The sequence below is a fragment of the Peromyscus maniculatus genome, chromosome 7 (assembly GCF_049852395.1).
Source record: "Peromyscus maniculatus bairdii isolate BWxNUB_F1_BW_parent chromosome 7, HU_Pman_BW_mat_3.1, whole genome shotgun sequence".
Lineage (NCBI taxonomy): Eukaryota > Metazoa > Chordata > Mammalia > Rodentia > Cricetidae > Peromyscus > Peromyscus maniculatus.
The window spans coordinates 96,708,225-96,726,293 of NC_134858.1; the positions used below are offsets into that span (position 1 = coordinate 96,708,225).

At 42.6% G+C, this 18,069-nt stretch overlaps 1 protein-coding gene across 1 annotated transcript in view; it reads right to left on the minus strand.

Moving 5' to 3' along the window:
• Pik3cb (phosphatidylinositol-4,5-bisphosphate 3-kinase catalytic subunit beta) overlaps window positions 1-18,069 on the minus strand; it is a 117,725-nt gene that overhangs the window by 43,429 nt on the left and 56,227 nt on the right. The window contains exons 5-8 of the mRNA XM_076576883.1: window positions 11,342-11,565; window positions 9,036-9,215; window positions 7,066-7,236; window positions 5,672-5,749 (exon numbers count right to left, since the gene is read on the minus strand). Coding sequence (XP_076432998.1) covers window positions 5,672-5,749; window positions 7,066-7,236; window positions 9,036-9,215; window positions 11,342-11,565 — 653 coding nt within the window. The remainder of the gene's footprint in view (window positions 1-5,671; window positions 5,750-7,065; window positions 7,237-9,035; window positions 9,216-11,341; window positions 11,566-18,069) is intronic.

Here is an 18,069-nt window from a genome sequence, read left to right on the forward strand (position 1 = left end):
GGAGGGAACCCACCTACTCCCCAAAGTTGTCCTGAGCTCCACACAAATTCCATGTGCCTACACTCATGTGCACATAACAGATAAAAGAAAAAAACTTAATTTAATAGAAAAGAAAAAGAAGAGTGAAACACGGGTGAAATCTCTGCTGCCTCCAACAGTCAGAAGATGCTTGCCCATTGGGGCAGCTCCTGGCTTCTCTCTATACTCTGACTGCCTAATGGGATCTTCTGTACTGTGAGCAACAGTCAGCTGAGGCATCTGCTCAACAGTAGGATGTACATATGTGTGGCAGCACATGCCTTAATCCCAGCACTTGGGAAATAGAGACAGGAGGACCAAGAGTCTAAGGTCATCCTTAACTACATAGTGAGTCTGTGACCAGCCTGGACCACGTAAGACACTCACAAAAACCAAACAAAACTGTATACACAAAAGATGAAAAAACAGAACTGGGCAAAGACAGACCAAGAATCCAGACCCACAGAATCCCACCCCCTTGTCAAGCTAGGACACAATCCAGTGTAGCCAGAGAGTAGTGAGTCATCACTGAGCATCTCGAGCTTTCTGCTTGGATCTCACAGAACCCTGTATGACTTCTGATCCTGTAACTGTGATGGACTGAGCTCTGGTGATTAGATATGCTAACTTCACAGAAAGAGATTATCTTCCTTGAGCCTGGCCTACTTGGTGACTCTTTAAAGGGATTCTACACATGGAATGACTCAGCAGGCTAAGAGTTCTTGCTGCTCTTCCAGAAGTTTCAAGTCAGTTCCTAGCACCTAAAAAGGGCAGTCCACAACCATCTCTTCAGGCCTCCTTGGGCACCTCCATTAACATGGCATATACACACTCATACAAGCATGCACCCCAGACACAGATAGACATGGACGGGTGGGTGGACGGACACACACACACACACACAAACACACACACACACACACACTTAAAATAAGTGCCGGCTATAGTGGCGCACGCCTTTAATTCCAGCACTTGGTAGGCAGAGGCAGGTGGATCTCTGTGAGTTAAGAACACTTTGATCTACATAATGAGTTCTAGGACAGCCAGGGCTACACAGTGAGACCCTGTTTCTAAACCAACCAAACAGAAATAAGAAAGGTTGGGGAGCACCCTGTAGATCAGTAAGTATTTCCCTGAAAGACAAAAAATTACCAAAATGGGCACAAAAGAAATGGAAAATTTTACTACTTATATAGCCTCTGAGGAAACTAATTTTTTTCTTTAAAATTTTTAAATTAATTTGTGACAATTTATATATGTATGCAATGCATTGTGAACATGCAATTAAATGTTTAAATTTTTATATAACATTTATTTTGTGCATGCATGCGTGCCAGGCTGCACATGTGCAGGACAGAGGGCAACTTGCAGGAGTCAGTTCTCTCCTTCCACGACACAGGTTCTGGGAGTCAAGCTCAGGTCATCAGGCTTGGTGGAAAGAGGGGTTACCTGCTGAGACATTTGCCCATCCAAAATTAAATTCTTTTATTTAAGTTTGAAAGATTTCATTTTATTCTTTTTAATTTTGTGTGTGTGTGTGTGTGTGTGTGTGTGTGTGTGTGTGTGTGTGTGTGTTGTGTGCATGCGAGTGCAGGTACCTGTGGAGTACAAAGTTGTCAGATCTCCAGGAGCTGCAGTGACAGGCAATGTCAGCCGCTCAATGTGGCGCTGGGAACTGAACTCTCAAGCCCAACCCAGTTTTCTTCTCTTTTTCTGGCTGGCCTGGAACTTGCTATGTAGACTAGGATGACCTCCAATTCATACAAATCCACCTGCCTCCGCCCACTGAGGGCTGGGTTTAAAGGTTTGCATTACCAACACCCAGCTACTCCATATTTCTTAATCAAAAGCCTTTCTACAAAGAAAAATCAAGGATCAGATAGTTTGAAGTAAATTCTTTCAAACATTTTAGCAAGAAAAAATACCAACCTTACATTAATTTATTTAGAAAATAGACAATGCAAGAAGGGAGGGGCTGGAGAGATGACTCAGTGGTTCAGAGAGAGAGCTTGCTATAGTTCCTTCACAAGGACTTCCCAGCACCCACATAGGGTGGATCACAACTGCCTGAAACTCCAGCTCCAAGGGATTCTTGGAGTACAGGGACACATGTGACATTCACTTACACATACACACAAATTTTTAAAAAAACAAAGAGCTGGGCAGTGGTGGCACACACCTTTAATCCCAGCACTCTCAAGGCAGAGGCAGGAGGGTCTCTGTGTTTGAAGCCAGCCTGATCTATGGAGAAAGCTCCAGGACAGCCAAAGCTACATAGAAAAACCATGTCTCAAAAACAAAAATAAACAAGCAAACAAATGAACAAAAAAGTCTCCGAAAGTTAAATAAAAGAAAACAGACAAAAGCTCTCAACTTTATCCATCTGACCGTAGTCTGCCTGTCTATATGGCCATCTCTTCACCCGTCCATTTGTTCTCCCGCCTGCACACGCCTGGCAAGCCGTTCTACTGAACTCCATCCCGACCCTTCCACTATCATCTGGGTCAACGCTATCCTGACACAGATGAAAGGCACCACAAGTAAGAAGCGTGTCAGCCAGGTAGTGCATGCTTATAATCAACGCTGAGGCAGAGGGCTATTGCACACTACTGTGCTGCTGCTGCTGCAGTGGAAGACACCAGTCTGGCCCACTCTCCAAAAGCAAAGTGTAGGCCATTATTTACCACAAGCAGAAGTGAAAACCCTAAAATATTAAATCTTTGTAACTGGGACGTGGTTTTCCTTGTGCCATAGGTCTCCAGCCAAAACACTGTGATACATCTTGACATTCACGTGTAGACATGTACATTCATCTCCTCTTGGCTGTTTCTCCAGAAAACCCTCAGTAATTCACACACTATCATCTCTTCTGTTTATATCAGACATTGCAGCCAAGGGGTTCAGGAAAGAAAAGGCTGGGAAAGACTTTGTTTGTTTCTCACTTTTCATTAACACAATCCTAGAGCACCTGACCTTTATAGCAACCTACATCAGGAGGAAATTATGTCATTATGTCACTTCACTCACTACATGATCCCATGAGATGGGAGGACAAAAGAGAACCAAAGGAACAAGGTGGGTAGGTGGGGAAACAAACATTGAGTAGCCTGTCATCAAACATATTTCTTCTCTCCACAAATGAAAGAATCCAGCTCTCCAGCTGATGGAAAATGACAAAAGCTTAGGACCTGAAATAATGGCTCAGTCTGCCATTAACAAAGAAATAAATCACAATGTACTGGAGAAAAATAAGGCACAGACTGAAGGCCTGATTAACCTTCTGGATGAAGAAACTGAATAGATGTAAAAAGGCTGTTATTACTGGATAATAATATAGAACCACAAAAGAAGCGAAGAACTAGGGCCAGCAAGAAGGCTCAGCAGGCAGTGGTGTCTGCTGCCACGTACAATGATTTCCAGGACCCACGTGGTGGAAGGAGAGAATGTCAGCAAGTTGTCCCCTGATTTCACATGCATGTACATGCATACACACAATAAATGAATAAAATGTTACAATTTTTAAAAAGAAACAAAGAACTGATCTAATGTGCAAGGCCTTGGGGCCAATTCCCAACAGAGTTAAAAGACAACCAATACCAAAACAAAGGATCCGTTCTATTCTCTTTGCCAGGCAGACACAGCAGCCCCCAGGCAAAGACCAAGGATGCAGCCCCCTCTGTAACCACATACACTACGCATCTGTAGACAAATCTCTGAGTGAAAGCACACACATGGATGGAATATAAAATATACAGAGTCCCAAAGGACCAGAAGGTAGATTTGACTATGCACACTCTACCCATGCTTCTTTCCAGGGTCTCAAGTAACCCAGACTGGTTTAAACTCTTGATCCTCCTGCCTCCACCTCCTAAGTGCTGGGATTCCAGGTTCACACCAAGACATTGCACCACTGTGTTTGATTTCTGCTTTTAAGAATGAAATCCTTAAGGAACTCTACTGAATATTTACTAATCCACAGGAATGTCTAAGATGTCTTCAAAGGTGAGTAAAACAAATAACTGGACGTTTGTTCAAGGTTGAAACACAGAGGATACTGATGAGGCTTGTTGAGTTAGATTTCCTTCTGATGGTAAGAAGACAAGAAAAGATGTTTCTTTTTTTCTTGTTTCTCCAACCTGTCTGTACTTTCAAACTTTGTGTAAAAGTCTTGATATATATTTTACAAGTTTTACTTATTATTTGTGTACATGCGAGTGTTTGCGTGTATGCACATGCACGTTTGTGTATGTGCCTGTGTTAATTAAAGCACACCACAAACATGCAGGAGCCCGTGAGGGTCAGAAGAGGGTATTCGATAACCTAGAACTGGAGTTCCAGACAGTTGTTAGCTGCTGTGTGGGTGCTGGGGACGGAACCTGGGTCCTCTGCAGGTGTAGTCAGTGCTCTGACACTGACCCATCTCTCTGGTCCTGTGGTAGACTTTTTAAATTTGGAAAAATAATAAAGGCAGGGTATGGTGGCATGTGCCTGCAATCCAGGGCTGGGCAGGTAAAAGACAGGGAGATTAGGAGTCCAAGTTCATCTTTACTACAAGAGGGAGTTTGAAGCCAGCCTAAGCTATCTGAGAGCCTGTCTCTCAAAAAAAAAAAAAAAAAAAAAAAAAAAGAGAGAGAAAAAAAAGAAAAAGCCAGGGTAGTGGTGCACGCCTTCAATCTCTGCACTGGGGAGGCAGAGGCAGGAGGATATCTGTGAATTTGAGGCCAGCCTGGGCTACAGTGAGTTCTAGCAGGACAGCTAGGCAGCAGGGCTACATAGAGACACTGTCTCAAAAAAAAAAAAAAAAGACAGAAAGAAAAAAGAAAAAGAAAGACAGCTGAAGATAAAGAAAAGATAATGATGAAATTTTTAATTAGAAGAAAAGGATACCGTTAAAACAGAAGAAAAGCAAACTGCAAATGAACCACAAAGACACAGCTTAAAAAGAAAGACTGAGCTGAGCCCAAGACGAAGGCTTATTTAACACCAGCTGATCAGACAACATCTGTAAGCTGTACACATTCAAGCTTTACTTCTAACATACAAACATAGCAAATGCTTTCTATATCTGAATAACTCAGCAAGACCATAGTCAGCATACAAGCTCCTTTCTGCCAAGTTTCGGATCTAAAGCCAGAGTTTCCTGTGACATACACTAAGAACATAACATCAGGCTTTCCCGTAGATCTTTCCTAGTCAAATGATCCTTTAATAAAAGGCTATCAGGCACAGTGGTTTATGCCTGTAGAGGCAGGAGAATTAAGGAGTTTGAGGCCAGCCTCAGCTACACAGCTAGTTTGAGGTCCGTCTGGATTATCTGAGATTCTGACTCAAAAAACCAAGACAGGCCGGGCGTTGGTGGCGCACGCCTTTAATCCCAGCACTCGGGAGGCAGAGCCAGGCGGATCTCTGTGAGTTCGAGGCCAGCCTGGGCTACCAAGTGAGCTCCAGGAAAGGCGCAAAGCTACACGGAGAAACCCTGTCTCGAAAAACCAAAAAAAAAAAAAAAAAAAACCAAGACAGAGAAAATACTCAACAGTTTTATAACAAGCTGCTACACTCTATCTTTCATATTGGATGGGTATGAATGATACCACAAAGCTCACGAATTATACAAGTAAGGATGCAGGGCCATGTAGCCTCAACAAGTACTTACTTTCACGGTTTCTTCTGTGTTAAGCTTATTTCCTTTCACCAAGACAATTTGGAAAGGGTTGTTGTTGTCCCAGACATGCTGTAAAGGAACAAAATAAACAGAGGCTTTTCAGAGAGAGAAATGAATATGACATGATAACTGGTGGCTAGTCATATGTCAACTAGACTCATCTAGAGGAGGGAACCTCAGTTGAGAGGATGCTTCCATAAGATCTGGCTGTAGGAACTTGTGGTGCATTTTCTAGGTGGATGTAGGAGGGCCCAGCCCATTGTGGGTGGTGCTATCCCTGGGCTGGTGGTCCTGGAGTGTTTAGAAAATCAGGCTGAGCAAGCCATCGAAAGCAAGCCAGTAAGCAGCACCCCTCCATGGCCTCTACATCAGCTCCTGCCTCCAGGTTCCTGCCATTTGAGTTCCTGCCTTGGCTTCTCCCAGTGAACTGTGATTCAGGATATATAAACCAGCCAAATAAACCCTTTCCTCCTCACGCTGCTTTTACTTATGGTGTTTCATCACAGCAATGGTAATCCTAAGACACTAGTCATGGAAGTCTTTCAGTTCTCACACAGGGCAAATTTATGAAAACAGAGCTCTGACCTAACATTTAAAAATCATAAATACTGCAGAGCGAGGTGGTGCACACCTTTCATCACAGCACTCCAGAGGCAGAGGCAGGTGGATCTCTGAGTTCGAGGCCAGCCTGGTCTACATCGTGAGTTTTTGTGTAGCCAGGGCTACACAAAAAAACCCTGTCTTGAATCCCATCCCACCACCCCAGCTCCCCCAAAATCATAAATATCAAATTAAGCACTAGAACTACTAGCACGTGATTTTATGTCTGTTAATTCTAAGAAATGAAGTGAGGGAAGAGGCAGGCAGGAGTAAAAAGGTGACATGCTGGCTCACACCTGTAATTCCAGCAGCACATAGGAATCTGAGGCAGGAGAACTACCATGGGCCCAAACTAAATAAAAAGTTCTATGCCAGCCTGAGTCCACAGTAAAACATTGTTTCAACCCCACACTCACCCCCAAACTGTTTTAAGCTGATAGAAATGAAATATACTGCACTTAGGCAGTTGAGGTAAGTTTGTCACAAGTCGGGGGACTGAGATACAAGCAAGACTCAGTCTGAAAAAAGGACACAAAATATAACTATACTGGCTACGCCTCAAGCTGATAAAGGATAATGTCTAATCTGCTAGTATTTGGTGTGAGAGCATTAAAAGTGCCATGCAGAAGAAAGCTTTTCTCAAGCGAATGGCGATGAACTATTGGCAAAGATGTTGATTTTCACAGAAGGAGAAGTGAGCAAAGGAAATGGGTCTAAGAGAGCAAGTACGCAAACTGAAAGCCTTGTGGCTTTGGGGTTACCAAAGACTGAAACAGGAATCTTACAGAAATAACTCGTGTTTTCTTTGGTGGTAAAGGGAGAGGAAGGTTGGATGAGTTTCGGTTGATGGCAGCCTCTATGGCAATCATTTCTTGCTCATACATTTTCTTGATCTTGCAACATTCCACAAGGATGAAATGGGGCAGGGTCCTATTCATTACACAGTTCCGGATATACTGTAGTAGCAAAAGAGACAGATTTTTTTTAGGCAAACACTGAAATCAACAAAGAAAATTAATCTGAACAACACTACACTAAATGTACAGTATAGGCTGCTATACAATTCTATATCAAGAATATAATCATTTGAAACCACAACACAAGAAGGCTGGAGATGGCTGTTTGTCTGGAGACATGGATTGGATTCCCAGTACCTACATATTGTTCACAACGGTAACTACAGGTCCAGGGGATTCTACACCCACTTCTGGCCTCTCAGGCATTGAATACCTACAAATGATTCATACACATGGAGAAAATGCCCATACACACAAAATAAAAATAATTTTAAAAACATTACAACACAAGAGCCAATGAGATGGCTCACTGGGAAAAAAGCCACATTTACGCCTGTGGTAGCAGAAGAACAACTCCCACAGGATGTTCCCGGAGTTCCACAAGCACACCCTGGTGCACATATACACACACAATAAATACATGTATATGCACTAAAATCACAACACAGCGACGGGCAGGGCGGTGCATCCTTGTGGTGCACTGCTGGGAAGCTAAAGCCAGGGACCACAAGTTTGAGGCCAGCCTGGGAAAACAGCAAGTTAGCCCAGTACAAGCAATCTAGAGACCTATCTGGAGGTAGATCACCTGCCCACCAGGTACAAGGAGCCCAGTGCAACTGCCAGCACCAGACAAACAATCAACAAAACCCCACAGAAAACAGCTACTGTTAATTGAGCACCTACCTAGGGACCAAGAGAGATGCATACATTATGGTTATTCTTCCTAACAGTCTCCAAAAGCCTGAGCTGCACTTCACAATTCACAGCGTGAGAACCAGAAAGGAGTATCTCACCACACGCCCACATCTCGAACACCAAACAATGAATCGGAATGCAGACAGTGGTAAATAAAGCACATGTTCAACATACATGGCCCTGGGTTCAATCCCCAGCAACAACAAAAGAAACAAAGAAGAAAAAAAAAACAGAATCTTTTCTTTTTAAAATGTATTATTATTCTGTTAGCATGTAAAATGTATGTGTGTGGGTTTGCATACCACGCTTACATATGGAGGTCAGAGGGCAACTCTGGTCCTCAGCATTGCTCAGCAACCACCTTTACCTGCTGACCATCTTGCTGGCCCTTAAAAACAAGGAAACCTGGGGGCTAGAGAGATGGCTCAGTGGTTAAGAGCACTGACTGTTCTTCTCAAGGACCTGGGTTCAATTCCCAGCACCCACATGGCAGCTTACAACTGTCTATAACTCCAGTTCCAGGGGATCTGATATCTTCACACCAATGCACATAAAATAAAGTTAAATAAATTTAAAAAAAACAAAAACAAGAAAACTTTCCTTTTTCCAAGAGATGCTTACAAGTATCTATTTAACAAGTAGGTTTACTTACTTCCTCCAGAATATAGCACTTAAATCACATGTCTTCATAAAGAAATAATAAGCAGCTACACATAACAAACTGTGTTAGAAAATGCACAGTGTTACAAGAACATGTTAAGCACTGAAATAATCCACAAGCAGAATGCAAACACACAGTCACACATTCACACATACAATCACTGTCCTCAAAGCAAACATAACTGGGAAAAAGACAAATATTTACCCAAACTTTAGTAATGATTACCTAGGGGCAGGGTCCCAAAATAGATGTTTAATATATAACTCTGCAAAGCTTTCTGTGGGTTCCAAATGTTCAGTCAGCCACAGACACTTCCCTAAAGATGAAGTAGTTAGAGGCACTGTGTACACTGGTCCAGTGAACGATGAGTCAGTATACATACCTGGAACTGAATTAGTGGATGCTCTCCAAATACATACTCCACTCTCCCGCTGACTTGTAGCACACAGTCATAGGGGCTAGCTTCATCTTCCCTGCCGTGAATTGTCAAGCGTTTCTGGATTGCCAATTCATTTATTTTTATAGGAGTCAAATTGGGAGACACTTGAAAACTAAATACATCCTAAAAAGAGAGAAGGTAGAAAATGTGACACATTTTATGCTTGGCTAGAAAACACAATTGTGCTCAAAGTTTGTAACAATATGTACAATGATAATGTGTGTGTGTGTGTGTGTGTGTGTGTGTGTGTGTGTGTGTGTGTGTGTGTGTGTAGACATCCTTTGTGCTTTGGAGTCCAGTAAATTGTTCTATATGCTAAACATGAACACACATAAAATTTGTTTTCTGATAATTTGCAAGTCATGTTCCTGTATTCTGAGGGTCACAGCTCCCAAGTTAAAATTAATATTTAGCTAAAGTTGCTTGTATGGTGGCATTCTCCTATAATCCCATCATTTGGGAGGTGGAGCCAGGGGATCAGGAGTTTAGGGCCAGCCTGGATACTTTTGATCTGTATACTAAGTTCATTCTTTTGAGAAATACACTGGTCATTTAAAAAAAATTATTCCTTGAGGTGTCTCCTGGTTTTATAAAAATAAAACAATGTGATATAGGGGCTGGAGAGATGACTCAGAGGTTAAGAGCACCAACTGTTTTTCCACAGGTCCTGAGTTCAATTCCCAGCACCCACATGGTGGCTTACAACCATCTGTAATGAGATCTGGCACCCTCTTCTGTATACATAATAAAAATCTTTAAAAAAAAATGTGATATATATGATGGTTTACTATTTCTTCATGCAAACAAATTATTTAAATGCCATAATCATTGGTTCTGTTTCAAAGACAAAAGGCCCACACCAAAAATTAGCTGAAGTTTACTATCAGGTAACAGGCCAATAGGATAGCGACCTATTAATTATTACAAAACCTGGGGCTAGGGGTGCAGCTCAGCAGCAGCCCGCTGGCCTATCATGACGGACGGCCTGGTTGTTTTTTATTGTTGCTGTTTGTTTTGTTTTATTTTCAGTTTTAGACACAGAGTTTCTCTGTGTAGCCCTGGCTCCTGGAAATAGCTCTGTAGACTAGTCTGGTCCCAAACTCAATGAGATTCATCTTCTTCTGCCTCTGGAATTAAAAATGTGTACCACTAGAGGATGGCCTGGGTTCTGATTTCCAGCACAGTGTGTGTGTGTGTGTGTGTGTGTGTGTGTGTGTGTGTGTGTGTGTGTGTGTGTGTGTGTGTGTTGGGGGGGGGGTGTCTGTATAGGTAATTGGTAAAAGATCCATACTTTATTACTGATTAAGCCATATATTAATGATTTCTGTCCAACTTTATAAACAGGGAGGGAGGGAGGGAGGGAGGGAAGGAGGGAGGGAAGGAGGGAGGGAGGGAAGGAGGGGTATGTATGTGTGAATGCTGTTGGGGATTGAACCTATGGCCGTGTGTACACTAGGTAAATGCCCTACTTCTGAGCTACACATCAACCAAAACAACAGGGGTTAGAGCTCCAGTTCAAGTGTTTGCCTGGCAGGCATAAAGCCATGGGTTCAAACCTCAGAGATGCATAAACCAGGCTAATGCCAGCACTGGGGACAAGGAGACAGGGAGATCAAAAGTTAATAGCCTTTCATGATACATATGTGGAAAAAATAATAAAGGTAAGAAAATGGGGAAGGGGGAGAGATTATGTTGACTAGAGTTTTCTTTTTCTCTCCTGTTTAAAATATCTGGAGATGGTTCAGCAGTTAAGAGCACTCACTGGCTGCTCTTCCAGAGAACCTGGGTTCGATTCCCAGCACCACATGGCAGCTCACAGCTGTCTGTAACTGCAGTTCTGGGGGATCCAACATCCCCCTCTGGCCTCTGTGGACACCAGGTATACGTGTAGTGCACATACATATATGCAAGCAAATCACTCATACACACACAATAAAATAAAATTAAAACATCTCTTTAATTTTTTTTCATTCTTTTACAACTGTAAAAAGCAATAAAGCAGTTCAGTCTGACAACTCATTTCTATACTGTTATAACTCATCAAAAAAATGTTTGTACAAAGGTTTTTTTTTTTTTTTTTAGATAGTCCTTTGTAATTATAAACTAAGTCCATCTCTCTACAAGCTTGTTTTCGGTTTTGTTTGTTTTGTTTTTTTGTAGTGCTTTCTAAGCAAGAAACTCCTCCAAGAATGGAGCAGCAGCCGGGAAAATCAGAGACTAATTACCAAATAATAATAATCAAACACTACCTGGCTATTTTCAAAGTGCACAGCCACGATCAGCTTCCCTCCATAAAGTTTATCTTCCAAATTCTCCAGGACGGACGGCTCATGCTCAGGTGGGTATGTGTGCTTTAACCAGTCAATCCAAGACAACCCCACTAGAGACTGGATCTTGTCCTCACTGAATTTGCGCATTTTTCTTCTAAATTCATTTACTTCAGGATCCTTCAAGGCATCAAATTCATGAAGACCTAAAGAAATTTTTTAAAGATGTCTTTTTTTAGTAGCTAATAATAAGAAAAAAAAAGAACAAAAAATGTCTTCAATACAAACTAACTTGGATATTTGTCTTTTACCAAGCAGACAAAAGGATGACCAACACAGGCAAAATGAGTCTCATGTATAAAATACACATGCTGCTGCATCTCTAAAACATACAAATTGCAAGATTATATAGGAATATAGCAGGTTTATCAGTGTCACAGCCATCAAAACTGGGCAGGAAGCACACCTGTAATACTGGTAGAATTTTGGGGTGGAGGCAGGAGAGCTGCTACAAGTTTCAGGACAGCCAGAGCCAGAGTAAGCACATATAGACTTGTAAAAGTAGAAAGGTATAATAAAAAATGAAATTCATAATACACAATCTAAAACCATATGATGAAAGAGCCATAGATTTTCCTGGATAGTCTTACACCTGTTTAAAAATACATTATTGTAAATTAGCTATGAATAACCTATATTTTTAGTAGAGACATTTGGACTCCTAGAAGGGATGTCCAACCAGCCACATATGCCCCAGGATTGTTATGAATGTGTCCTAACACAAAAATTACTGAATAATTTGGGAGGTGGTAACTTTGGCATGGTTCTTGACCATGAACTCTACAGATGATGTCATATTGTCTAACATGGGAGTTTTAGAGTGCACTGCCACCACTCTTCTGTTGATGGATAATAGGTTCTACAGGGGAGGGAGCAGAAATGGGTACCCAGTGACAAAAACAAAGTCTTTACTACAATGTCTGATCCACCTCTTTTTGTGCGGTTTGGGGGTATAGGTGAGTATGTGAGACAGGATTTTATCACATGGCCAGGCTGCTCTCAAATTCAAATTCAAGGCCATCCTCATGTCTTGGCCTGACTGCTAAAACTGCTAAATGCACCACCATACCCAGCTCTAAAATACCTTTGAAATGTCTCTAAACTGTCTACCTGTCTCAGTTTCTACAGCCATTAACCTAATCCTAGCCCACAGCATCTCTCCTTCAGGTGACTAACACAACTTTTTCACAGATTCCTTATTACTTGAAGCCTTCTAAAAAGTTACATACGTTTGTTTGGTTGGTGAAAGGGCAGACATGCATGCACACACACATCAGAAGACAGTCTGTGGGAGTCGGTCTCTCCTTCTACCTTGTGGGTACCAGGAATCCACCTCAGGCTGTGAGCCCTCGTATCCCGTGCCTTCCTCTCTAAGCAGCCTCGCCAGCCTTCCACTTGCAGGCCTCACCTCTCCCATCTTACAGTCTGAAAAGGCTTTCTGAAATGCACATCTGGTCATGTTACTTCCCATCTGAATCCTTTCAATAGAAAATCTCCCAGAATGGGGCTGGAGAGGCAGCTCAGCTGCTAAGAGGGACCGGGTTTGCACACAGCACCTACTTTAGGGAGCTCACAACTAACTCCCTGTGCCTCCAGCTCCAGAGAACCTGACACCCTCTTTTAGCCTCCCCCGGCACCTGCACTCTCATGCACACCCCCAAACACAATCACATAAAAATTTAAGAATAAAAATAAACTTTTTTTAAATTTAATTTCCCAGGGAACAGAGTGAGACAAGGGTTAAAGCCACTAACTGGGCCAAGAGAATGTTCACAGAACCCATCGAAGATGAACTCCAGAGGACTAAGCCAGTACTCCAGTCCTCAGGTTTCAGCAAATGGGCCTCCAGATGTTACTATCCTATTTGGAAAGGGTTTCTTGTATGAATGTTTAACTTTAGTCCATTCACTTGAATTATCGGGGGTGGGGGAGTGGGGGGGGTGGATCCCAGCTCAACCAAGATAAAATGAATCCTTCTACAGTGATGAACATCCCGGGTCCATTTGCTCCACACAAAATTACAAATGGAATTTAAGGCATCATAGCAGATTCAGTATCTTCCAGTCTTTCAAGCTCAAACACTTCACTAGTTTTTGAAGATAATCTAGAAGGCCCATCACAAAGTGAACCAAGCACCGGGACAAACAGGCTTCTCTGCGGAACAGAAACTGTCCACTGGAAAGCAGCGGGCTGCTCAGTCTTTTTTTTTACAATGACACATGAAAAGGAACTGGGGAGTGGAGGGTTCCCAAAGCTTAGCAGAAAATAGAACTTCTCTGGGTGATTTTCCCTGCTCTGAGCTACTGTGTACCTAAATGGTCTGTTACTTATCCTTGTGGCCTCTTTCAACAACCAGTATCAATTCTTGTTATTTTCAGAAGTCCGTCTTCAGATCCCATTCCCTTTTGCTCACCTTTCCTGTAACCCCTTCACTTGCAAAACTCTTCAGCGCCGACACCTGTTTAGAATCCCACTCTCCAAGCAGCCTTCCGACTTACCAATACACTTGAGACAGCACCTTGTGGCTTGGCAGTGTACTTACTGCATTCTAACTGTCTGCTTGCTGATCCGTTATTTCCCACAGTGAGTTCCGCACAGCTCAGCTATAGTTCCAGGTATAAAGATTCAACACACACTGAAGAATGGAAATCACTACTGCTCTGGCAATGATTTCTTCTTTACCATGTATGTGTGAGGGTTTATGCACATATATGGACACATATGCATGTGGGGGGCAGCAGACAATTTCAGGTGTTGTTCTCAGCAACAACCTCTACCTTCCTCTGAGACAGGACCTGTCACTGCTCTGGAGCTCACTAATTGGGTTGGCCTGGGTAACAAGCCCCCATGATCCTCTTGTCTCTGTCTCCTGAGTGCTGGGATTACAAGCATTTGCTCAGCGTTTTGTTTGTTTGTTGAAACAGCTCTCTGTGTAGCCCTGGCTGTCCTGGAACTTGCTATGTAGACCAAGCTGACCTCAGACTCACAGAGATCCTCCTTTCATGCCTCTGCCTCCCAGTGCTGGGATTAAAGGCGTGCACCACCACACCTGTCCTATGTATATACTTTTTATGGAAGTAATGCTGCATGAATTTTGAGAACCACTACAAAAATCTTTCAAAAATAAAATGTGGTGGCCAGTGAGATGGCTTGGTGAGTAAAGGTGCTTGCCACCAAGGCTGACGGCCTGACTTTGATTCCTGGAACCCACATGGTGGAAGGAGAGAATGGATCCCCACAACCTGTTCTCTGACCTCTACATGTACACAAACAAGCACACACATGAATGTCAAAAAATGCACATGTGCACTGTACACTCATGAATCCACACACTTACAACAATAAAAATGTAATATTTTAAAAATCAGAGGTTAAGGCTAAGCATGGTGGCAAAAGCAGGTGGATTTCTCTGAGTCCAAGACCAACCAGTGTGTTTTACATAGTAAGTTCCTACTCTGGCCAGAAGGACATAGTGAGACTCTGTCTTTTAAAAAATTATTATTATCACTATTATTATTATTTTGTAAATGGGGGAGGAAATCAATGTCTGTAATCTGAGGAATTTAGAAGGTAAAGGCAGGATGACCTCATTAAGGACAGCAAGGTCTACATATGCTGGTTCCAGGTTAGCCCGAGTGAGTAGCATAGCAAGACCTTGTCTCAAAAATAAAAACTACTATAGGCTAGTGTTCTTGGTACCAGAAGGTACTCTGCATGCTACCAAAGGAGAAAGACAAACACCGACCCAGCTATGAGCCCTCTGACCTATAATTGTGTGCGGCTTGCAAAGTGGACTAGGGCAATGGCAGCACAGAGCTTGTGAGACAACCAACCTATATCTGATTGCTTTAAGGCTCCTCCAGGAGGTGGATCCCATACCCAATACTGCTTACGTGACCAAGAAGCTGGGACTAGAAGTCCTGGGACCTAGAGGAAAACCAAATACTACTGTTCTCCTAAAGGAATGTGGCATTAAAATGACTCCTAATTATATTCTGCTATATTCATAGACCATCATCAGAGAAGCTTCCTCCTGCAGTAGACGGGAACAAATACAGAGATCCACAGCCAGACAATATGCAGAGAGTGAGAGACCTTGGAACACTCAGCCCTAAACAGGATCTCTCCATCAAATCCCTCCCTTCAGGGCTCAGAAAGCCCTGCAAAAAACAGAGGAGGAAAGAGTGTAAGAGCCAAAGGGGATGGAGGACACCAAGGAAACAAGGCCCTCTAAACACAGCAGGGCTGATGTATTTACAAACTCAGAGAAACTGAGGCAGCATGCACAGGGCTTGCTCAAGTCTGCACCAAATGGGGACCTAGAATAAGAGAAAAAGTAGACACGTGCCCCATCCCTAGGCCGGAGCTATTTCTAACTGATAAGTACTTGCAAAAGAAAAACATAATTTTCTATGCCAGGCGGTGGTAACACATGCCTTTATTTCCAGCACTCGGGAGGCAGAGGCAGGGGGACCTTTTTTTAGTTCAAGGCCAGCCTGGTCTACAAAGCAAGTTCCAGGACAACCAGGGCTACACAGAGAAACTCGGTCTCAAAAAAAGAATTAGTTTTCTACAAGGGAGTCTTGCTGGGAAAAGAAACTACTCTTAAGGGCAGGCCCCATGCCCCGCAGTAAATGGCCAACATAAAACAAACCCAGCGGCATCATCATCTTTGGAGGTTCTTTGCTGTGTCAGGCTATTTAAAAAAGCCTGACAGGGTCTTTGTGTGTGTTTTATGGGATTCCCGTGGGTGGTAGCATGTGTCTCTGTGTTTATATGTGTTTCTTGCCCTTTTTCTTTGGCTCTTTTCCTTCTGTTTGTTTTATCCTATCCCAATTGGTTTATTATGTATTTTATTATTATCCTTTAGATACCTTTTTGTTTTCTAACAAGACAGAAAAGGGGTGGCTTTGGATGGGAGGGAGGTGGAGAGGATCTAGGAGGAGTGGGGGGGACATAATTAGAATATATTATATGAAAAAAAAATCTACTTCATTAAAATACAATTAATTTTTTTAACTTTAAAAAATATAAAAATAAATACAAGTTTGGGGCTCCAGAATGACTCAGAAATAATGAGCTTGCCTAGCCTTCATGGGGCTTTGAGTCTGATGCCAGTCGGATGCCAGGGCTAGCACTGAAAGGAAAACCAGATGCCATTAATAGCTTAGGCTAAGTAATTTAAGTTTAAACGTAATTTTCTAATACACCTTCTCCTAGGAAAATGACAGAAAACAGTGTATGATATACAGACGAATATTACATTTAAAAAGCATGAGAAAAGTTCGGTCACACTAAAAATATTACTAAACTCCTACATCCTGCCAGGCAAGCTGGCAAGTGACCAGTCTCAGTCAGCACTAGTGACTGGCAATGGGAGGCTCACTCAAGCCAAGAGTTGAGACCAGCCTGGGCAAGATACTTAACCCAGTCTCAAACAAAACCTGGTTAAAGGGAGGCTTGCTGTGTGATAATGAAGCTGGAGACTGAACCCAGGGCCTGGCACAATTCAAGCCAGTGTTCTACCATGGGGCTACAGTCACAGCTCCCTTCTGAAATGTTTATTCTGAGACAAGGTCTCACCAAGTTGCAAGGCAGCCTTAAGGCTTCAACTTGTGATCTTCCTTCCCTGGCCTCTCAAGCATCTGCGATTACAAACCTCCGAAACCAGACCCAGCTCAAACATTCATTCAGACTGCTGATAAAAACCCATCTGGCTGTGATTCCATTTTACAGGGTGCTGTAGAAAATAATGCAGGGGAGCATGCACTTTCAAGATGGGGGGGCAGTCAGAGCACAAACAGCAACTCCATAAATAATTATTTAGAATAAACTGTAAAGAAAATGTCAAGCACATCACCCTAGAGGAAACGGTATTTTTAGCCTGCTCAGGGCAGTTCTGCTGTAAAAGTTCTATTGTTTTCTTTGGACAGAGGAGGCAGCAACCTTGTTCCTGAAGTTAAACTGAAGTAATTGTTTATTGTTTTCTCAGGAGGCATGACCTCACCCAGCCCTGGATATAGTCATTATGGACAGAGCAGCCACTGCAGGCACTGACCCCTTAGGTATCAAGAGTGAGGACTTGTTCTAAAGCACAGACTTCCACATAAAAACTACCTTTCAGCATATGAGCTTAAACAATTGCCAGATCTGCTAACACAAAATTTATAAAACAGCTAAGAGCACATGAACTGCAGACTTTGTGCCACAAATACTGTTTTTATCTTGGTCAACCTGCAGAGCACACTACACAAAACACAGATGCAATAAGTCACAAGATACTGCACAGAATGCAGCACTGACTGCTTTACATCAGACCCTGGTGCTGGAGTGGGGTAAAGGCTGCCAGATGAGAATACAACAACACTCCGCTCAATCGCACTGCAGAGAGATCCTGAAGACATGTTTCAGCAACCATATCCTATGTAAGATTTGTATTTCCTATATTTTTATTTACTGAATTTGGTGAGCTTAGGTACAGTTAGTGGTGGCTAGTTAATTCATATCTGAGATTAAAATGACCGTTAAGAGCAACCCAAGTTTGGGCCTACAGGTGGCTCAGTGGATAAAGATGCTGACCACCAAGGCTGAAGACCCGAGTTCAATCACACACACGCATGCAGAGAGTGTTAAGCAATCACCCAAATAAA